Consider the following 21,046-nt stretch of genomic DNA (forward strand, 5'->3'; position numbering starts at 1 on the left):
ATAGTTAGTATGCAAATCTTATCCTACTTGACTCGGTGGAACATTCTATTGCCATTGAGTTGCATCAACAGGAATAAAGAAATAAGGATAAATAGTATGTTGATGGGTTTGAGAGTTTAGACAACTCGTCCACCTTAGGATAACTAGAGTCGCTTTCACCCAGATAATAAGAGGCATTCCACCTTATTCATAACACCGCTTTTGCCTTGAAAGACGGCCCCTAGCTGAAGATCCAAATATTTCATGGGCGAGAAGACGCCCTAGAGCCAAGGTTGCCTGCCATTACCTGGGATTTTCCACTAGTAAACGGTATTACGAAGACAACACCATCGTCTTCTAGATTTTTACAGCTTTGTGGGCCAATCCATGTGCAAACAGACAACAGATTCTCGTGGTACTTTTCTAATGGCTGCTTCCCTTTTTATGTATGACAATACTGAATATCATTCCACAATCCCAGAAGAGGAGGGAGAAAGTCGAGAGACCAGCTGCGTGTGAGACAGAAAAAGAGAAAGAAATGCAAACTTCGATACTTTTTTAAGTACATGAAACCAATATTAGAACACAGTTAGGCTAATCCTGCTTTCCTGTATCGTAAACAACTTTTGACATTTCTCTTCACCCTTCTTTCCTTAAAGACAACACTCCTCTTGCCTGTCTGCCGAAGTTTCATCTTGTTTTACTACCTAGTCACAGTTTCATTTGCCAGAGGAACCTTTGGAGGGTAATTGGACATATCCAAGTCAATAAGTGACATTTCATAGGGCACAGAAAAAGAACTTGAGGTATCCACCAGCAAGGAAGATTTCATTGCATCAGATGAAGAATCGGTTGCAAAGAAGGGATTTTCAGGAGTACTTGCACTAGACGATGAGAGACTGGAGAGCTGTATGTCATGCAACTTGTTTCCAACTATATGTTTGTTTCTTCTTACAGACTCCATCTCAGGACCAGTAGGTACAAAGGTACGCGACCGATACGTCCTCCTTCCCTCATCACCCTCATTGTGGTTGTACAGAACATACTCATGGTAAGTTGGTGCAAACTGCAAAAACAAAAAACAGTATATGCGACCATCACCGTGGTAGAGCAAAACCCCCAAAAAGATAAATTATGGAAAAATGAAAAATGCATGCTTGTCCAAAAGAGGCCCTAAAAAACAACATATTTCAAATGCCTAAATTTAGGCAAACCTTAGGGAAAAGCATGTTGAATGTATTTGAAGTATGAGAGAGAGAGAGAGAGAGAGAGAGAGAGAGAGATTTTAAATTAAAAGCGCAAGCCCTCCACTATTGGCAGAAATGATAGCATGCAGCTCACCTGATGTACTGTATCATGGTAAACGTCATTGAGTTTTAAGGCATGCGCAAGACTTCCTGTCAAACCACGAGAGCCACCGATATTTGCACCAGCATACTCTTTGTATGGAAATGCGTAGAGATGACCTACAGCAGCAATAAGCATCTCAACACATACGATGAAGTTTTGAAACTGAGCAGCTTCCTCAGCATCCTTGATGAATCCAGACTTTGCAGCAAGGAAAACCAAAACACCCTAGGAAATACAAATAAGATATTCAGAAGGATAGTGGATAAGCCTACAGACTTGAATTACAGATAAGATCTCTAAAGAAAAGTGTCATATAACTTCCACTCAGTTACCTGTCCGTGTGCGTGCGTGTGTGTGTGTGAGAGAAAGAGAGAGAGAGAAGGGGGGGAGAGGGGTGACCTTGGTGGGTCACAAAATTGATTTTTCCACAAAATTTCTTTTTGACACAAGCATAAGATAACAAAGGAGGTCTGAAAGTTGTACCTGCCAATAGGTCAGGAAAACAACAGATTTGATTAATATAAACTTTGGGACTGGATTAAATGGCTGAAGTAGATCTTTGCATGCCATATAAAACAATGCCAGAGCATAAAGAGCCATTGTGTAGGAGATGGTATAGATGATAGTGAGATACAGGTACGACTGATTTGGACTGAAATTTCCGTCTTTATATTTTCCTTTTGCATAAAGTATGAGAGTAACAGCAACTAAAATGGGCTTCAAAATCACAAACTGCAAACACCCCTGCTTGCACCTACGTATAAAGCGCCTGCAGCAACAGTTCAGAGATGAGAACTACTCAAACAAATCGCAATGATGCAATATTGAGATTGCAGGGCTTTTTTGACAATAAGAAAAAATTCCCCAGGATTTAAAGATTAGAGAAAATGTAATGACCGAAAAAAGGTTCAAGCCACATCTAGGCCCGTACTCCAAAATGACTAGTCAATGATACAATTGGGAACCCTTAGAATAATTATAAGGAAAAAGAACTTCTCCCTTCCAATCAACGTGAGATTTCATTCACCACTTATACTCGCTCAATATAGGATATCACATAAAAGCAACGGGAATTTAAAAAAAAAAAAAATGTGAGCTCTTTTATGGGGGAATAGGGAGGGGGAGAAAACGCTTATTCCACATGTACCTATAAGAGTAACTGAAAAAGGAAGCTTTCGAAATTTACCCATCCAGTGGTATTGGAGGGACGCAACATGTCATTAGACACAATGATGGCTTCAGCACCCGACCACTTAAACTAAGCACGACGGCTCCGGGGCCGCCAACCCATGCAAGGCACAATGAGAGAAAATTATAGATAATCCAGGCTTCATAGCTGAAACAGTAAAAGATCATAACAATAAACAATTATTTTAAAACCTCCATACACTGATTACTTTAAGAGAAAAGTAGCTTCCTATAGTTGCCGCTTTTTTAGAAAGTAGCAGCTATTATAAACCCAGGGACAGATAAACAGGTTACTTTTTCTATTGTAAAAATAAACTTTTGTTCCCTCCTGTAAACAAAGCAAACAATATACCAGGAAAGAAAAATAGACGGATACCTACTTTTTTGCAATAGACATGCAGATATCAAGGGGGAAATAATCTTTAATCCAGATACCACTCTTTAATTAACTATAATCTCCTAACCAGAGCTGGAAAAAATTTACAAAGTATATTAGCTTCCCACAAATAAGAATGTGATGGGCCTAACATGAGCCTTTTGAAGGTATTTAGTATAAGTCTTCTGAACAATATTATGTGAGTGGCAAGGGAATTAAGATGTCCAAATTGAGGGTTCTCGATGAGGGAGCATGGCTACCAAGGACATAAAAGGGCTTAGAGGACAAGATGGCTTCAAAAATGAAAAAACCCGCACAGAAAAGGGCCAACATGAGAGTTTGATCGGCATTCACTTAAAGTTCGGTCGAGCAAGAATCAACCAGAATGTTCGCTCAACTCTCGGTCAAGCGAAAATTGCTGAGTCACTTTTAATTCAGTTTGAGTTGTAATCAGTAGTTGAGATAACTAGGCCATCTCTGGACAAAATAGAGTTTGGTTTTTGAATAGTTTAGTTTTTATCCAGAGTTTGATTAGGATTAATTTGAGAGTTTTATTTTATTTTAAAGAATTTAGTTGTGAGCCTATATAAAGGCAGTCAATGGTCATATGCGGTTGATTATTATTTTTCAGATTTGTGTATGAAAATACTCTTTGAGAGAGCTTTACCCAATCACCTGTTATCTGTGGTTTTTATATTTTGATACTTCTGCAGCATCAGGTTTGGCCTACATGCTGCATCAATTGGCATCAAGTTGGCACGGTGGACGAATCGCTCAGGTAGAGGAAGTGTATGAACATGATGTTACACAATGGAATGAATGACTAGAGGCCCAATTGCTACAACGCATGCAAGAGATCTTCGCATAGCAGACAAAAGCTCATATTGATATGATGGACACTCTTGCGGTGGCACAATGGCTTTGACATATCAGAATCCGCTTTACTGGGCACAAGACCAGGAGGATTAATTGATTATAGTGAAGAACATGTTGAGGAAACTTGGGATTCTACTTCGACCTATGATGACTACTTTGAAGAATATGACCGTGCGGAGGAGCATTCATGGGATTCTACCTTGACCTATGAAGACTACCCCAAAGAAGACGCTTGATGACCCTTCCATAGATTGGAGCCCCATGCCAACCTATGATACCTATCCAAGCAAAGATAACCTAGTAGAGGAGGTAATTGTTGCAACAAAAATATAGAAAATTTAAAAAATAAAAATGATAAAAATAAATAAATAAAAATTAAAAAAATGATGGTGAAAATTTGAAGTGTGAGATATTTCCATTGGATTTTGAGAAAACTGATTACATTGATTTTCATGGAGTTGAGGATTTTATTTTTCCAGATTTTCCAATGCAAAATATTGCTTTTAGAAATGGGATGTGGGAAGAGTTCAAATTTCATCTCGTTAATTGGCCAACGGTCTGTACTCCAATCTCTAGGAGAGGATTGGAGATTCGCCACTTGATGAAATTTAATCAAGCCATTTTGGGTAAATGGATGTGGAGGTGCCAACACGAGGGGGAGGCCTTATGGAAGTCTGTTATAGATGCAAAATTTGGAAAAGCTTAGGGAGGATGGTGCTCAAATTAGGTACGACGCACACATGGAGTGGGGTTGTAGAAAAATATTAGGAGACATTGGGAGTCCTTTCGAGGGCATGAACATATTGTAGTGGGAGATGGTACTCGAGTCAGTTTTTGGTATAACAAATGGTGTGATAACCATAGCCTCTGAGACTCCTTCCCATCTATCTTTGAGCTCGAAAGAGAAAAGGATGCAGCGATTGCCAATCTTTTGGCCTCTTCAAATGGCTCCCCTTAATGGAACATTGATTTCATTAGGGCAGTCCAAGATTGGGAGTTGGAGACCATTACTGAGTTCTTTGTGGGCATTGTATTCCATAAGTATGTCAAGGGGCACCGAAGATAAGATGCACTTAAGTCACTCCAAGAGAAGTAATTTCACTGTTAGATCATATTACCAAATGCTAACGAGTTCTGGAAAGACTAAGTTCCCATGGAAGAGCATATGGCAGATGAGGGCTCCTTCAAAAGCAGGTTTTTTTATTTGTTTGGACGGCAACCTTGGACAAGATCCTTACTACAAATAATTTGAGGAAACAAAGGGTAATTGTGCTAGATTGGTGTTGTATGTGTAAGAATAATGGGGAATCAGTAGATCATCTGCTTTTACATTGTAAGGTACCAAGATCATGTGGGATGATTTTTTCACAAGAATCAGTTTGTCATGGGTCATGCCTCTTAGATTGGTAGACTTCCTTGCTAGTTGGAGAGGCCTTCATGATAACTCAAAAGTAGCGGCCATTTGGCGAATGGTTCCTATATGTATGTGTTGGTGTATTTGGAGGGAGAGAAATGCTAGAAGCTTCGAAGATTGAGAGAAAACAATGGATGAACTAAAACTTTTCTTCTTTAAGTCATTGTTCCTATGGGCGGGGGCCATAGTTTGTAACAGACTAAATGTCCATGACCTATTCTATTGTAACCTCTAACTAGGTGTTCTCATGTATACTTTTTGTGTACCTGGACATTGCCTATTACTATGAATATAATTTATTGATTACCCATCAAAAATAAATAAATATGTAGTATTGTCAAGTTTACTTTCTTTCAAAGGATTTTTGAGGTATTTAATTTTAGCAAGGACCAGAGATTAGTCAAGAGCAACCGACCTGTAGGGTCTCCTTTCAATGCCTTCATCGCCCAGATTGGGGTCTCTGGGGAGCCTTTTAACCTCTTGCTCAGGAGGGAGAGGATTATTATGTCTAACTTTAATATTTTGTGGATTTCAGGTTAAAATGTTTCACCCACAGGTTCGGGTGTGACAATAGAAGACTAAGTGCCCACAAGAGTTTAAGAAAAGTGGCCTTTTATTTCTTTTGTTTTATAGGAGTCTAGGCTTTTAGAATATCACCTAATTTGATTCTATTTCAGATCGTGCTTTTTTTGGATAGGTAAAAAGAAATTTATTAAACGAAGTAATTAGGCATAACCCAAATACACCAGGAGTATAAAAGAGAGAACACCTAATCACAAGCTAGGATTCTAGGAACAAGAAAAAGAATCAATGAAATCATGAAAACAAGCCCCATCAAGTACAATAGCAAATGCCCAAAGTAATAATGTATGGAAGAAAAAATCTCTAATCTCTCCCAACAAGCATTCTCAATCTTCAAAACTACGATCATTACTATCAAGCCAAATACACCACATAAGACATAGGGAAACCATCTTCCAAACGGTAGCAATTTGATGACAACCCTAGATACCTCTCCAACAAGCCAGAAGATCCACCACCCTCCAAGGGATCACCCAAGAAATAAAAATCCTATTAAAGATCTCATTCTCATAGAACCTTTGCCACTTCACAATGGAAAAGTAGGTGATCCACGGATACTCCATTCCTTTTACACATAAAGCACCAATCCATAATGATAAAGCCACACTTTCTAAAATTATCCGCTATCAAGAATTTTCCAAGAAAAGCTAGCCAACCAAAAAAAGCAATCTTTAGAGGCAACTTACTCCTTCAAATGAACTTCCAAGGAAAAGTGTAAGGGAATTGGCACGACATAGCCTTATGCAAGGATCTGACCAAAAAATCTCTGGTTCTCGGGATGAATCCAAAGCAAGCTATCCCACCCGCCACTATCTATGTCCAAGGCATACAACATTCTGAAAAAATTTGAGATATCACCCACCTCCCAATCTTGAACAGCTCTAAAACCACTATTCCAATAAATAAGTCTTAAACTAATAAAAGAAAAATAATTAATACAGGAACTTATAATAAAAAGCGTGATCCTTTTCGTAATTTTGAAATTTAGAGATTGTGCTTTTTATTATAAGTTGCTTTGTTAATTATTTTCTTAATTGGATTAAAAGTTATTTACTGGAATAGTCGTTTTAGAGTTTGATTACGACTAATTTTGGAGTTTTATTTTACTTTTTAGACTTGAATTGTGAGCCTATAAAAAGGTAAGTATAGAGTCATTTTAAGGGTGTGTTGATTTTTTTTTTTTTAAGCAAACAAATTATATTAATCAAAGAATAGGCAAAGCCACTTTCAATACAAAGAATGCCCTAACTACGTAGGAGCAATAGATACAAGGAAATCATGAAGATCTATGCCATTAAAATTAATGGCAATAGCCCAAGTACAAATAGTTCTAATAAAAAAAGTTTTAAGTTCCTCCATCGATCTCTCTTTGTCCTTGAACGTCCGTTCATTGCGCTCTTGCCACAAACACTGCATGATGCAAATGGGAATCATCTTCTATACAACATTTATCGATTGATTACCTCTTAGATCTGTCCAACTGGCCAATACCGCCACTATTATCTCAGGCATAACCCAACCCAAGTCTATTCTACTGAATACCTCATTCCATAACCCTTGAGCTACCTCACAGTGTAGTAGAAGATGGTCCACAGATTCTCCCCCATTCTTACACATATAACATCAATCTGCGATGATCATTCTCCATTTCCTCAAATTATCAGTTGTGAGGATATTACCCAAGGAAGCGGTCCACAGGAAAAACGTTGCTTTGGGAGGCGCATTATGTCTCCAAAGCCTTTTCCATGGAAACTGAATAGGAGACTCTTGTGTGAGAGACTTGTAAAACGAGCGAACCGAGAACAAGCCTTTACCCATAGCTATCCACCACAATAAATCATCATGCTAGTTGCTCGGTTTTATTTAGTACAAAAGGCTGAAAAAGGCTTCAAAATTGTTCATTGCCCAATTTGTGCCACCCGACTAAAATTGATGTTCCACTAAATTTGTTCCCCCACTATCACCATGACTTCCGCCACTGAAATATCTTTGGCACTTACAACCCTGAAGAGTGAAGGAAATAAATCATTTAGAGCACGGTTACCACACCAAGTATCATACTAGAATTTGATCCTGGCCCCCTCTCCTAGACGAAGCCTTGTGACGAGTAAAAGACCTCCCATCCTCTTCTTATAAGTTTCCACAACCCCACTCCATATACCCCTCTCATTTCATTAGTACACCATCCTCCCTATAAGCCATCATACTTGTTCTCAATCACCAACTTCCATAGAGCTTTTGGTTCTTTATGATATCTCCACAACCATTTCCCAAGTAAAGCCGATTAAAAATTCTCAAATTTCTAATTCCCAAACCACCATTAAAGAGAGGACTACATACCTTCGCCCACCTGAATATGTGAAATTTGAACTCCTCACCTATTCCACCCCACAAAAAGACTAGTTGAATTTTCTCAATACGAAGCACCACACTTGCTGGAATAGGGAACAGGGATAAAAATAGGTTGGTAGGTTTGATAATGTACTCTTTACTATGGTAATCCTACCACCTTTTGACAGGTACATTCTCTTCCATCCTGCTAATCGACACTACTTTCTCAATCACTGTGTCCCATAATGTAGCCACTCTTGAGGCGGCCACTAATGGAAGACCAAGGTATGTCATAGGAAGCGTTGCAATCTTACACCCCAGAATACTAGCCAATTGTCTTATATGCTGAACACCTCCAATAGGTACCATCTCCGATTTATCCAAGTTCACTTTCAACATGGAAGCTGCTTCAAAACAAAGTAGGAGGGCCTTCAATGCTCGGACTTGGTTATGTTCTACCTCATAGAAGATAAGAGTGTCATCTGCAAACAACAAATGAGAAATATTAATTAGTCCCCTACTCGGGGATCCGATTGAGAAACCAGTCACAAAGCCATTAGCAATCAGCGCTAAGGTCATTCTGATCAATGCCTCCATCACAATAACAAAGAGTATTGGGAATACCAGATCTCCTTGTCCTAGCCCTCGAGTGCTATTGAAAAATCTAGTTGAGCTTCCATTTATCAAAACTGAGAATTTCAACGTAGATACACACCAACAGATCTATGATCTCCATCTCTCCCCAAAACCACACCTCCCAAGAAGGTCAAGTAGAAAGTCCCAGTTAACATGGTCATATGCCTTCTCCATGTCTAACTTACACATAATCCCCACATTGCCAACTTTCAATCTACTATCCAAGCGTTCATTTGCAATGAGAACCGCACCTAAAATATGTCTATCCTTTACAAAAGCATTTTGGGGCTTCGTATGGTCTTCCCCACCACCTCACTAAGGCGATTCGCAAGCACATTGGAAATAATCTTGTATACCCCATTTACTATACTAATGGGTCTGAACTCCCTAATCTCCGCAACTCCAACCTTCTTTCGTATCAATGCAAGAAAAGTGGCATTTAGACTTTTCTAAAATTTTCCAGCTGAATAAAACTCTTGGAACACATTCATGAAATCATCCTTTAATACAGCCCAACATGTTTGAAAGAAACCCATAGAAAACCCATCAGGACCCAGAGCCTTGTCTTTAACCATTTTCCTCACCACTTCAAAAAACTCCACCTCCTCAAAAGGCCTCTCCAAACGGCTACCATCTATAGGCCCAATGGAGTAAAAAACCAGCCCATCAAGCTTTGGCCGCCAACCCACCTGCTCGGTTAGTAGCTGTTCAAAAAAACCAACTACATGATTATTAATCTCATGCTCATCCTTACAATCAACACCGTCAGTCTTCAACATCTCAATATTATTGGATCTCCTGTGAGAATTAGCTACCCTGTGAAAAAGCTTAGGTTGGGTTTGGGTTGAGTTGAGTTGAATAAAATATTATTAGAATATTAGTTTTAAATATTATGAGTGTATTGAAATTTGAAAAAGTTAAATTTTTTATTATATTTTATATAAAAATTTGAAAACGTGTGGAGATTTGAAAAATGTGTAATGATGAGATGAAATGAGTTGAGAGGGTTTGGTAACCAAACTAGGCCTTAGTGCTTCTGTCTCCTTCCTTTAACCATAATGCTCTAAATTTCATTCGCCACGAAGTCTCTTCTAATAGTATGATCCTTTCAAGATTTGCAACCAGCACTAGCTTTTGAGCTATTTCATCCTGGGATAAAGTCCTAGACTCTTGTAGCCTTTCTAACTCTTGGGTCTCCCTTATCTTGCTTTCTTTGTGTTCCCCTATGTCACTAAAAGTCTGCACATTCCAAAGCTTTAAGTCTATTTTTAGAGGTTTCAATTTTCCCGCAAAAGTGTAACTAGGAGTACCCTGTATTTGGTATGATGACCACCACTGTCTGATCTTATCCACAAAACCTTATAATTTCAGCCATATGTTTTCGAACTTAAAATACCGACACTTTCTTTGAATCCCACCGTAATCCATCATGATGGGCCAATGATCCGTGCACAACCGAGGCAATCTCTTTTGCCAAACATCCCACTAAAATGAATTTTCCACTCCAGAGAAATTAAAATCTATTCGAGATCACGTCTGATTATTAGCCCACGTGCATGTACCCCCCGCCAGTGGTAAATCCACTAGATTCAACTCAAATATGCACTCCGAAAGCTCTGACATTGCTGGCTGCATTCTTCTATTTCCAAAGCACTCATTTGGAAATCTTATAACATTAAAATCTCCACCAATGCACCCTAGTAGATCCCACCAACTGTGTACTCCAGCTAGTTCATCCCACAATAATCTTTTGCCATTATCTGAGTTAGGACCACACACACCTGCAAAGGCCCACAAGTAGCCATCTGTCACACTCCTAAAAGAGCATGCTATCATGAATAACCCTATAAACTCCTCCCTTTTCTCCACCACCCGTTGGTCCCACATCAACAACACACCTCCTAAGGCCCCATTTGCTGCAAAATATACCCAATCCACATGTACGGAGCTCCATATACTTCGTACAATTTTTGTAGTAACTACTTTCAACTTTGTCTCTTGTAAACAAACGATGTCTGCCTTCCACCCACGCAACAAGTTTCTTATCTGAAGACGCTTTTGGCCTCATTTAGTCCGCGAACATTCCACAAAACAATTTTTTGTTTCATTTGGGATAGGCCAATCCCTTCCCTTTAGACCTGTCCTTACTGGAGTTACCTTCATAATTCATGGACCAGGTTAACCTCCTGAGTTCGCGCTACTTCTTTGAACCTGCTTTTCATTGTTGTCAGTGTCCGGCTTCAATAGCGGTGAGTAGCATCAAGAACTTCTCCTCATATCCTTCACAATTCAATCCCACAACTTGCTGAATATCCTTCACCATGTGAAACACCCAATCTAAAACATTGGTTTGATCTAGGAACAAAAAATTCAAAGGTGTAGGATCCCGCACTCTAAAATCCATCTGCTCCTCGAGGTTCTCATTCCCAAGCACAAATCCTACTTCCCCTATTGGGTCACTTGTCACCTGAAGAAGCCTCTACGAGTTCTCCTCGTTGGAAAGAAATCAATCTTCACTAGCCGAGTCCTCTGAGCACATATTTCACAATCACCCAACAAAAAGATGTCACTATGTAGCACTGGGGAGCTCGTCAGACCAGCATCTGCTCCCCCACACGCCATCGGCAGTTTCTGTCCACCACCCAGAAGGAGGATGTCACACGGTGGTGGTGGAAGATCTACCAATGCCTCTATCAGCATTTCTGCATCTTCTAAGTGACCAGCCTTCCTGCCAATGGCTCCACCACCTTTGTTTGTTTGCCAGACGGCAGGTTCACCACCCTCTGATGGCGTCACGTCGAGGTCTCCAATGAAGGGGATCTCCTTCCTCCTCTTGCGTATCAAGGCCGGCTGGCCGATCCTTCCAAAATTGCCTGGCCTTTGTTTGAAGTCTGGGCTAGCCCCAGGCCTATTAGCCTAGCCCATTTTCCTTTGGTTAATAACAACTCCACGGGAAATCAGTTCCCGAGCTTGGGCCTTTCCTGGCCCATCTATAGGGCCCTTCCCTCTGCTTAACGCCTTGGATGGCCTCTGAAAGGCAGACAACCCTCCTTCCCCAAAACGCCCCGTATGACCCCTATCTTTATTTGTCCCAACACACCTCAGTACTTTAGCCACCTCCCCCTATAAATTCCACAATTGAACCTGCCTCTCCCTCAGCATGCAGCATACCTCCCGTTCGTCTCTGCCAACCTCTCTCTCTTGAGAAGAACCATGAGGGGCTCGATGTACATCACCATAGGTGTACCCCCATCATAGGCCCTCCCCCGCCAATCCCAGCTCTCAGCACACCATGAACCCCGACTATAGACAGCACTTCTTTATACAAAACCCCTCTATTTCTTTCCACTTGCACAGCTTCCCACAACCCTCCCTCATTCTCCTCCAACCCCTTTCCCTTCTTGATCTGGTATAATAATGAAACTGCATCTGCCCCCCTCCCCATAAACTGCTACCTCCAAGAATCTACCACGACTGTTCAAACATCTCTAAGCAACGAAACTACGGTAACCCTCCCTCATTGACGTATAAAAGCCCCTGCTTTCACCTTATGCACAGTCTCCCAAAGCTCTCCCGAGCCATTGTGCTGTGCCTAGCCCCAACAGTAACTCTTGCTTGAAACTCCGACCTCTCTTAGTGATACGGATTACACCACCTTCTCTCACAATAGAAAAGAGCTTTGATTCAATCACAATCACCCTTGATAAACCCATTTTAAGCCGCCAATTAGAAACCAATGAACACTAACTAACCACCATTCTCAACGGCATACAACAAAAGTTAACTTTTTCACACATGTACGGAGAGAAATTTGAAAACTTTTCCACATGTGCTTGTATAGTTGGACAACAAATTTAGTGATTTAAGGGTGTGTTGATTATTATTGTTTAGATTTGACTGGGGATAAAAAAAAATAAAAAATAAAAAATAAATAAAAAAACTTTTTGAGTTTTTCCCATCACACGTTATCTCTAGGCTGCGTTTGGTTATCAAACTTACTTCAACTCATCTCATTTAATCATTACAATTTTTTCAACTTCCAACACAAAATATAATAAAAAATTCAACTTTTTCAAATCCTAAAATAATAATAATATTAGAAAATAATATTCTAATAATATTTTATTCAACTTTTAACTTTCATCTCAACTCAACTCATTATCCAAACCGGCCCTCTGAGCAAGATCTTTAGGATTTATGGAAGAGTTGTTTCATTTTCATGAAGCAGGTCTGTGTTTTGTCTATTCCGCTACATTTGCAGTTTCAGATATGATTTGCATGCTAGATCAATTCTCATCTCAAGTTTGATAGGAATCTTCCAAATCTTAAAGGGAATAGAGGAGGCAATTGGAGGACTCACGTTGCTACTAAAATAGAACCAAAAGTGGTGTCATATATTACCCCTCACAATTACTTCTGGAATATTTTGTGTGTGAACCGTCACATGGTTGTATTGCCACCAGTGGCAGCGGGACTCTGTTGTAGCACAAAACCATCATTATTTCCACCAAAAACACCACAACCACAACCACCTTCACCATAACCCTACCGTCACCGTAAACTCTGCCACTATTTCGACACAATTCTTTAAGAGATGATTTGAAGCAAACTCTGCATTGGTGAATGCTCAACAAAATGCTTTTGATCATACAAAAATCCTTCACCAGTCCTCAAAAAATGTACCTTGGCGAACAAGAAGACTAACATAAATGTGAATTCAACAGAAAATTCGATTATGAGAAGATTTCAATGTTCGCAACTTAAATAGTTTAGACACTGCTTTTTATCAAACCGCTATTCTTCCTAATACCCCAGTGTTACTTTCCATTCTTGGTCCCACAATCACCAATATATCTCCTGTGTTATCTGTGCTAATCTGGATGAAAATGGTTGACATTTGTAATAAACTGGCTTGTTTTTCTAGACTTAAACAAGGGAAGAGAAAAGAATATATATATTGGAGAACAGAAATCAGTGTGAACCATAAAAAATATCTAGTAAAACTGAAGAACAAAATTATACTCACAGACAAAAACTTACACTTCCCGGATGGAACTAAAATAGATTGAGCCCTTGGGCAAAACCAGGGACAGGAAAGACATTAGGGCATAAACCTGTCAAGGGAAAGATGACACCATGAGTGAAATGTGGCAAAGAACATAATGCAATACAAATCAGCAATCGTGAAGCATTGCTGTCCGAAAATATTAAGGTCAATGGATGGGAAAATATGATAGGAAAAATAAAGAATAAGGCCAAAAGCATAATATAACATAAATGATATACAATATATAGTGATAAGTGAGAAGACAAATGATTATTCCCTTCTAAATGACCAACATGGCCTGGAATGAGCAGACATTCTGAACCAATAAGAAGAGAATCAAAGTTCAATAAAGTAAAACAGATTTCAGGAATTCCAAAATTTTAAAATGAATAAAATAAATTTTATAAATTAATGTATGGCCAACAATGAAAGAAAATGAATCCTTTTTTTATTGTGACTCTTGAAATTCAAGTATCTTAAACCCTAAGTGTCTCTCCTCTGCTAATTAGTGACAGACCTTAACAGAGAATGCAGTCCCACACACGCAGACACTCTGAGGCCATGGAATAAGATTATACTAAGGATGCACTGTACAAATTTGCTTGCCTTTTTTGACAACAACTTTTCTACAATTCATGTCAACTAATGAAATACATAACATAAGGCATAATGTTAAGGTGGATGGCCACATGTGACCAAATTATCTGGTGAATGAACAAGAATACAATCCAGGTCTTATAGGACCAGAAAATGCTGCTCTAGCAAATAATAAACCCACCAAAGCATATATTTATATATATTTATATATATAGTCATTCCCATTTTTGGTGGTAGAAAATTTATTCAGTTGGCCCATTAAAACTATATTACTACCATTATCAGATTCTGGGAAGAGGTACTAGATTTCTCCTCATACAAAACACTTTTTATTCTAATGCAGTGCATCAAACGGAGACATCAAGCTCTATCATGTAAAAATACTTTACATGTGCTCTGCACGTGCTACTGTAATCTTCCATTATTGTATTTTTTTCATTTGTTTATATTTTATTTCTTCAGGCTGTGTTGTATTTTAAGCCTTAGTATAAATACTTGTATTTTATTTTCAGACTCATTCAGAACATTTTAACATTTTCCTATTATTCAATACAAGAAGGTTCTAGGTTTTCTTCACTTTGATATGGTATTAGATGTTTCTTCCTCCTCACCTCCCATGGCGCCGTCTTCTGAAGACGCTACGAATCCCTTCTTTCTTCATCCCAATGATAACCCCAGCGTTACTCTCATAGCACAACCTCTACTTGGAGACAGCGATCATACCTGGTCTCGCGCGATGATGATGGCCCTCTTGGCCAAGAACAAATTAGGGTGTGTGGATGGTTCGATTCTCAGGCCTGATTCCACTCATCCTCTTTTTTCTTCTTGGTTACGTTGCAATAATATGGTGATTTCTTGGATCCTTAACTCAATTTCTTCTGAAATTTCTGCTAGTATTTTGTATGTCTCTACTGCCTTTAAGATCTGGATTGATCTGAAGGAAAGATTCTCCCAAAAGAATGGGCCTTGAATCTTTCAGATCCAGAAATCTATATCCTCTCTCTCTCAAGGTCAATTTTCAGTGAGTGCTTATTTCACTTGCTTGAAACCCCTATGGGATGAACTGGTCATTTACAAGCCAATTCCTGTTTGTTCGTGTGGTGCTGTGAATGTTTTGAACTCATATGTTCAACAGGAACATATTTTGCAATTTCTTATGGGCCTTAATGAATCTTTTGCTTCAGCTAGGGCTTAGATTCTATTGATGGAGCCTTTACCTCCACTTAACAAGGTTTTTTGGCTTGTTCTTCACGAAGAGCGGCAGAGAGCAATCTTTGTTACTCCTCTTCCTGCTACTGATCCTCATGCTTTTGTTGCTAACTCTAATGTTCCACGATTTGTGAAATCCTTTGCTAAGAAGGATAGACCGGTTTGTAAGCATTGAATTACTAGTCATGTCATTGATAAGTGTTACAAATTGCATGGATTCCCACCGGGTTACAAGCATAAGCCACGGTAACAATCCATGGCCAATCAAGTTATCCTTAGTGATAATTCAACCTCAGCAGTATCTCCATTTTCTTTGATTGAGGCTCAATATCAACGATTGTTGTCTATGCTCAATGTTGGCTCTCAGCCTTCTACTGACGATTCCAATCATGCTGTTAATACAACCGCTTCATCATCTTATCCATTGTCTGGTATATTTTCTTTTCAACATTCTATTTTTTATTCTGCCAAGCATAATTCATTTGTTCCATGTAATTCAGATTGAATCCTTGATACAGGGGCTATTGACCATATGGTCCCCTCTATTGATCTCTTTACATTTGTTACTTCTATTGTAAATGCCTCTATAAAATTACCTAATGGTCATAGTGTCTTTGTCACACATATTGGCACTATTTCTATATCTTAACATCTTGTTCTTCATGATGTTCTTTGTTTCAAATTAATTTCCATTAATAAACTTACCAAATCTCTCACTTGTTATTTTTTCTTTTCTTCTGACCTATGTTTCATTCAGGACCTGACCACCTCGAAGCTGATTGGAGTGGGTAGACAACAATGAGGCCTCTATACCCTGCAACAACCAGACTCTTCTCTTTGTTCCCAATTACAATTGTTATCTGACAATAAATATTGTGGTTTGAATAATACTTTGTTGCCATATGCTTGCTTTAATTCTTTCAAATATTCTCTGTTTCATTTATGGCATAATCGATTAGGACATCCATCTACTTCAAGAATGTCTTTCTTGAATGATGTTATACCTATTTTGGTTATGTCTGATAGGTCTTGTCTTGTTTGTCCATTAACCAAACAAAAAAAGTTACCATTCCCTAATCATAATAACCTTTCTGATTTGCCTTTCGACCTTATACACAGATGTTTGGGGACCCTTTTCACTAACCATTGTTGAAGGTTACAAGTTTCTTTTAACAATTGTTGATAATTGTACTATGGCAACTTGGATTTATCTTTTTAAATATAAATCTGAAGTCCCTCTTTTAATCCAGAAATTCTTCAAGATGATGAAAACTCAATTCAATACCAAAACAATAATAAATAAATAAAAAATAAAATTTGTACTGGTTATGGTGCTGAATTTTTTATATCTCCATTTCTCACTTCTAAATGAGTCATCCATCAACAAAATTGTGTTGAAGCTCCACAACAAACTCTATTGTGGAGAGAAAACACCAACATATTCTTAATATTGCTCGTGCTTTGTTGTTCCAATCTCATTTACCTCTTCATTTTTGGGGTGATGCTGTCTTAACAACTACATACCTAATCAACAGAATGCCTACTCCTCTCTTAAATAATAAGTCTCCATTTGAGTTGTTGTGTCATGTTACTCCTTCCTATGATCACTTAAGAACCTTTGGTTGCTTATATTTTGCTTCCAGTTTTCAAAGGTCTCGGACCAAGTTGGATTCTCGAGCCAAAATGTGTGTTTTCCTTGGATACCCTTTTGGTATCAAATGTTACAAACTCTATGACCTGAAAACAAACCAGTGTTTGTATCAAGACATGTTGTTTTTCATGAACATGTCTTTCCTTTTCTTTCTTCCAAATCAGATTCATTCCATGACTCTATAGTTCCTCTTCCAGTTCCTTTTCAATCTTCAACACTTGATTTAATAAATGTGCCTTCAACAGCACTTTCTCATAATAGTTCTTCCATACATTCTGATCCATATGATCTTCCCAATTCTGAATCAAATGATATTCCCACATTAAACCCAAGAAGATCTACCAGAATCCGAAGAGCTCCTGATTACTTGTAGAATTATTTTTGTAATTCCTCTGCAGCACACTCCAAATCAGTTTCTTCAGCAAGTTCTATTTCTTCTTCCCTTCCTTCAAATGTCAAATATGATATATCTAATTTCATGTCTTATGATTAATTGTCTTGTGGTCATAAATCATTTGTTTTTGCTATTTCTTTTGATATTGAACCTAAGTTTTATCATCAAGCAGTCAAGCACTCTCATTGGAGAGATCCTATGACTACTGAGATTACTGCTTAGCAACAAAATAATACCTGGACTGTTGTCCATTTCCCTCCTAGTAAACAGCCCATTGGATGTATATGGATATATAAGATCAAGTATCGGGCTGATGGTTCTGTGGAACACCATAAAGCAAGACTGGTTGCTAAGGGTTATACCCAAAAAGAAGGTTTGGATTACTCTTAAACTTTTTCACCTGTTGCCAAGATGACTATTGTTCAAGCATGTTAGCTATTGCTGTTGTTCAGAATTGGCATATGATTCAACTTGATGTTAATAATGCATTTTTGCATGAGGATCTTTTAGAAGAGGTATACATGAAGTTACCTCTTGGTTTTCACATTAAAGGGAGTCCCAAGTTTGTAAATTGAACAAGTCTCTTTATGGCCTCAAACAAGCATCTCGGTAGTGGTTCTCTTAAGTTTTTTAATACTCTTCTTGATCTGGGGTTTGTGCAGTCAAGGGCTGATTATTCCCTTTTTACCAAGTCCACTATTAATTCTTTTATTGCTCTCCTAGTCTATGTTGATGACATATTGATAGCCAGTAATGATTTAGATTCTGTCAATCTTTGAAAATTTTACTTGATGCCAAGTTTAAACTCAAAGATCTTAGTTCTCAAATATTTTCTTGGCTTGAAGGTAGCCAGATCTTCTGCTGGTATTTCATTATATCAGCGCAAGTATGCCCTTGAAATTTTACAAGATGGTGGTTTTTTAGCTTCAAAACCAGTCTCATTTCCCATGGAGCAGAATCTGAAACTTAGTAAAGATGATGGGGGTTTATTACCAAATCCAACAATATTTCGAAGGTTGATTGGTAGGCTTCTCTACCTTACCATTACAATGCCAGATTTATCATATTTAGTTCAGAGACTTAGTCAGTATATGGATTGACCTTGACAACCTCATCTACATGCAGCTTATCGACTATATTGAGTCTTACAATATGTTAAAAATGCTCCTAGTCTTGGATTGTTTTTTCCAGCTGCTACCTCACTAAAACTAAAGGCTTTTGCAGATTCAGATTGGGCTTATTGCCCTGACAGCAGAAGATCCACAACTAGGTTGTGTTTTCCTTGGTTTCTCTTTGGTTTCTGGGAAAACCAAGAAACAACAGGCTGTTTCTCGTTCTTCAGCTGAGGCTGAATATCGAGCCATGGCCTCCAACACGTGAAATTGTTTGGATTTTAACTTTCTCTCTGATTTTCATATATCTCATACTCATAGTGTTCAGCTCTTTTGTGACAGTCAAGCTACATTACACATTGCTGCAAACCTAGTTTTTTATGAGAGGACTAAGCACATTGAGTTGAACTGCCATCTCATCCGTGACAAGATTCAAGCTAGAGTCGTCAAAACTTTTCATCTTGCTTCCCAACACCAGCTTGCTGATGTACTTACCAAGTCCCTTGCATCTCAACAATTTCAGAACTTATCACCAAGATGGAGTGCATTCTATTTACTCTCCATCTTGAAGGGGCATATTAACATGTGAAAATACTTTACACGTGCTACTCATTGTAATCTTCCATTATTGTATTTTTTTTCATTTGTTTATATTTTATTTCTTCAGGCTGTGTTGTATTTTAAGCCTTAGTATAAATACTTGTATTTTATTTTCGGACTCATTCAGAACATTTTAACATTTTTCCTATTATTCCATACGAGAAGGTTCTAGGTTTTCTTCACTTTGATAAGCTCAAAATGGAAGGTTTATCTCATAGTGGAGGTACGAGTTTCTTTCTCAATACAGAATTTGACTTGCTATGAAGAATAAGCGGATCTAACAATAAATTCATTATGCTAATTAAAAATCCGAGGGTACCATGTCAAAGCACTCACCAGAACCATGAAGATGATGCGGACAATGAATCGCTGGTAAGTGGGTTCGGTATAGTTCAAAAGGTGCCTGTAGATATGCATAATAGCAAGAGCAATGGCTCCAACCGTGCAAATAAAAGCAACAATGCTGAAATAGATTGGAACCACTTCCCCCATTGTGGACGGATCTTCCAACAAAAGTCAGTTCCTAAGCCCATTAGTAACAGCAATACCCAGAAAAGGTCAAGAAGCGGTTTTCAAAAATTATATATACAGACACGGCTAGAAAAGAGAAGTTCCTGATACAAACCTCATCTTGGTGTCTATGGGCGACGAGATGCTATGCTCTTCGTTGGTGTCAGAATAATCGTATTTGAATAACTGACTCAAAGTGAGGGAGTGATTTCGCTGAAATTGTAAAAAGTACCAATCCCTTACCTCCGGATATATTGCCTGCTGCCGCTGACAACGAAAAAACTAGTTAAGAGTCTTCGAGTAAATTTGATTATTCGGATAATAAACATATAATAAAATGACTGGCGCATAATTACTTCAATTGTAATAGAACGAACTTTACCGGATTGGAGATCGGAATTCCAATAGGAACGAGGGAGAAAGAGGCCAGAAAACGAAGATGGTGGATCTCAACGGCGTGCGAAAATGCACTATGAGAACGGAAAAGAAAAGCATAAGGGCTTCAGTGGCAGCCACTAATGGCGGCGATCATGGTGTCGGTACTCGGAACGAAACACGGTGCGAAAATGCTAAAACGAATCTTAAGATTTTAGCCTGTAGACGATATTTTTTTTAATTCAATTAAATTAACGTACATCACAAAATTTACCGGTAAGATTTGCTTTACAAAATTTAAATTTTAAAATTAAATTTTTTAATTAAATTATATCATAAAAATATTTTATTAAATACGCTTTATCCAAAATGAGAATAAAGAATTTTTTTTTATCTGATATTTTTTTACAATAAAAATCACATCTACTATTTAATACAAAATTATAATTACAGTTGTGAGTATATAAATACCGCATAATCATTTAAAAAAAAAAATAACTACAAAACTCATATAAAAAATTAATTTTTTAATAATAGACCATATTATTTTTTAAAACGACTACTACGATACTTGTTCACTTTACGATTATATGTAACATACTTCTATTTAACTTTAATTTATACTTCAAATACTGTTACATTTCGAATAAAATGCAGTGAACAGTATGACGTTTTAAACCACCCAAAGGAAGGCCTACACGTTAGCCTCAATTGATTTCTAAATGAGCTTTGCCTCACTGGATTTGTACTCAAATCTTAAAACATAAACCTGAAATTGGATTAAACATAAAAAATGGTTGTATTAGATATGGCAGAACA

General features: G+C 38.1%; 1 protein-coding gene across 3 annotated transcripts; it reads right to left on the bottom strand.

Annotated features, from left to right (window-relative positions):
* Positions 1 to 395: 395 nt before the first annotated feature.
* LOC122295752 (transmembrane protein 184B) lies at positions 396 to 20,449 on the bottom strand. 3 transcript variants are annotated; one of them, XM_043104935.1, is made up of 8 exons: positions 20,235 to 20,449; positions 19,968 to 20,110; positions 19,679 to 19,865; positions 13,773 to 13,846; positions 2,516 to 2,665; positions 1,813 to 2,098; positions 1,321 to 1,554; positions 396 to 1,045 (listed from the first exon to the last, which is right to left on the bottom strand). In XM_043104935.1, the coding sequence occupies exons 3-8, from the start codon at positions 19,832 to 19,834 to the stop codon at positions 683 to 685; spliced, it is 1,263 nt and encodes a 420-aa protein (XP_042960869.1). In that variant the 5' UTR covers positions 19,835 to 19,865; positions 19,968 to 20,110; positions 20,235 to 20,449; the 3' UTR covers positions 396 to 682. The 3 variants fall into 3 exon arrangements, with proteins under 3 accessions (XP_042960869.1, XP_042960858.1, XP_042960848.1); XM_043104924.1 differs by having other exon boundaries at positions 19,968 to 20,113; XM_043104914.1 differs by having other exon boundaries at positions 19,968 to 20,119.
* Between the last annotated feature and the right edge of the window lie 597 nt (positions 20,450 to 21,046).

The sequence above is a fragment of the Carya illinoinensis genome, chromosome 2 (genome assembly GCF_018687715.1).
Source record: "Carya illinoinensis cultivar Pawnee chromosome 2, C.illinoinensisPawnee_v1, whole genome shotgun sequence".
NCBI lineage: Eukaryota > Viridiplantae > Streptophyta > Magnoliopsida > Fagales > Juglandaceae > Carya > Carya illinoinensis.

Excerpts from the sequence above, each read along its gene's own strand:
- LOC122295752 (XM_043104935.1), bottom strand. The coding sequence starts at position 19,834 with ATGGGGGAAGTGGTTCCAATCTATTTCAGCATTGTTGCTTTTATTTGC. Across the intron at positions 2,099-2,515 it reads CCTCCAATACCACTGGATGG|GCGCTTTATACGTAGGTGCA; the intron begins GTAAATTTCGAA and ends CTGTTGCTGCAG. Across the intron at positions 1,046-1,320 it reads ACCATGATACAGTACATCAG|TTTGCACCAACTTACCATGA; the intron begins GTGAGCTGCATG and ends TTGTTTTTGCAG.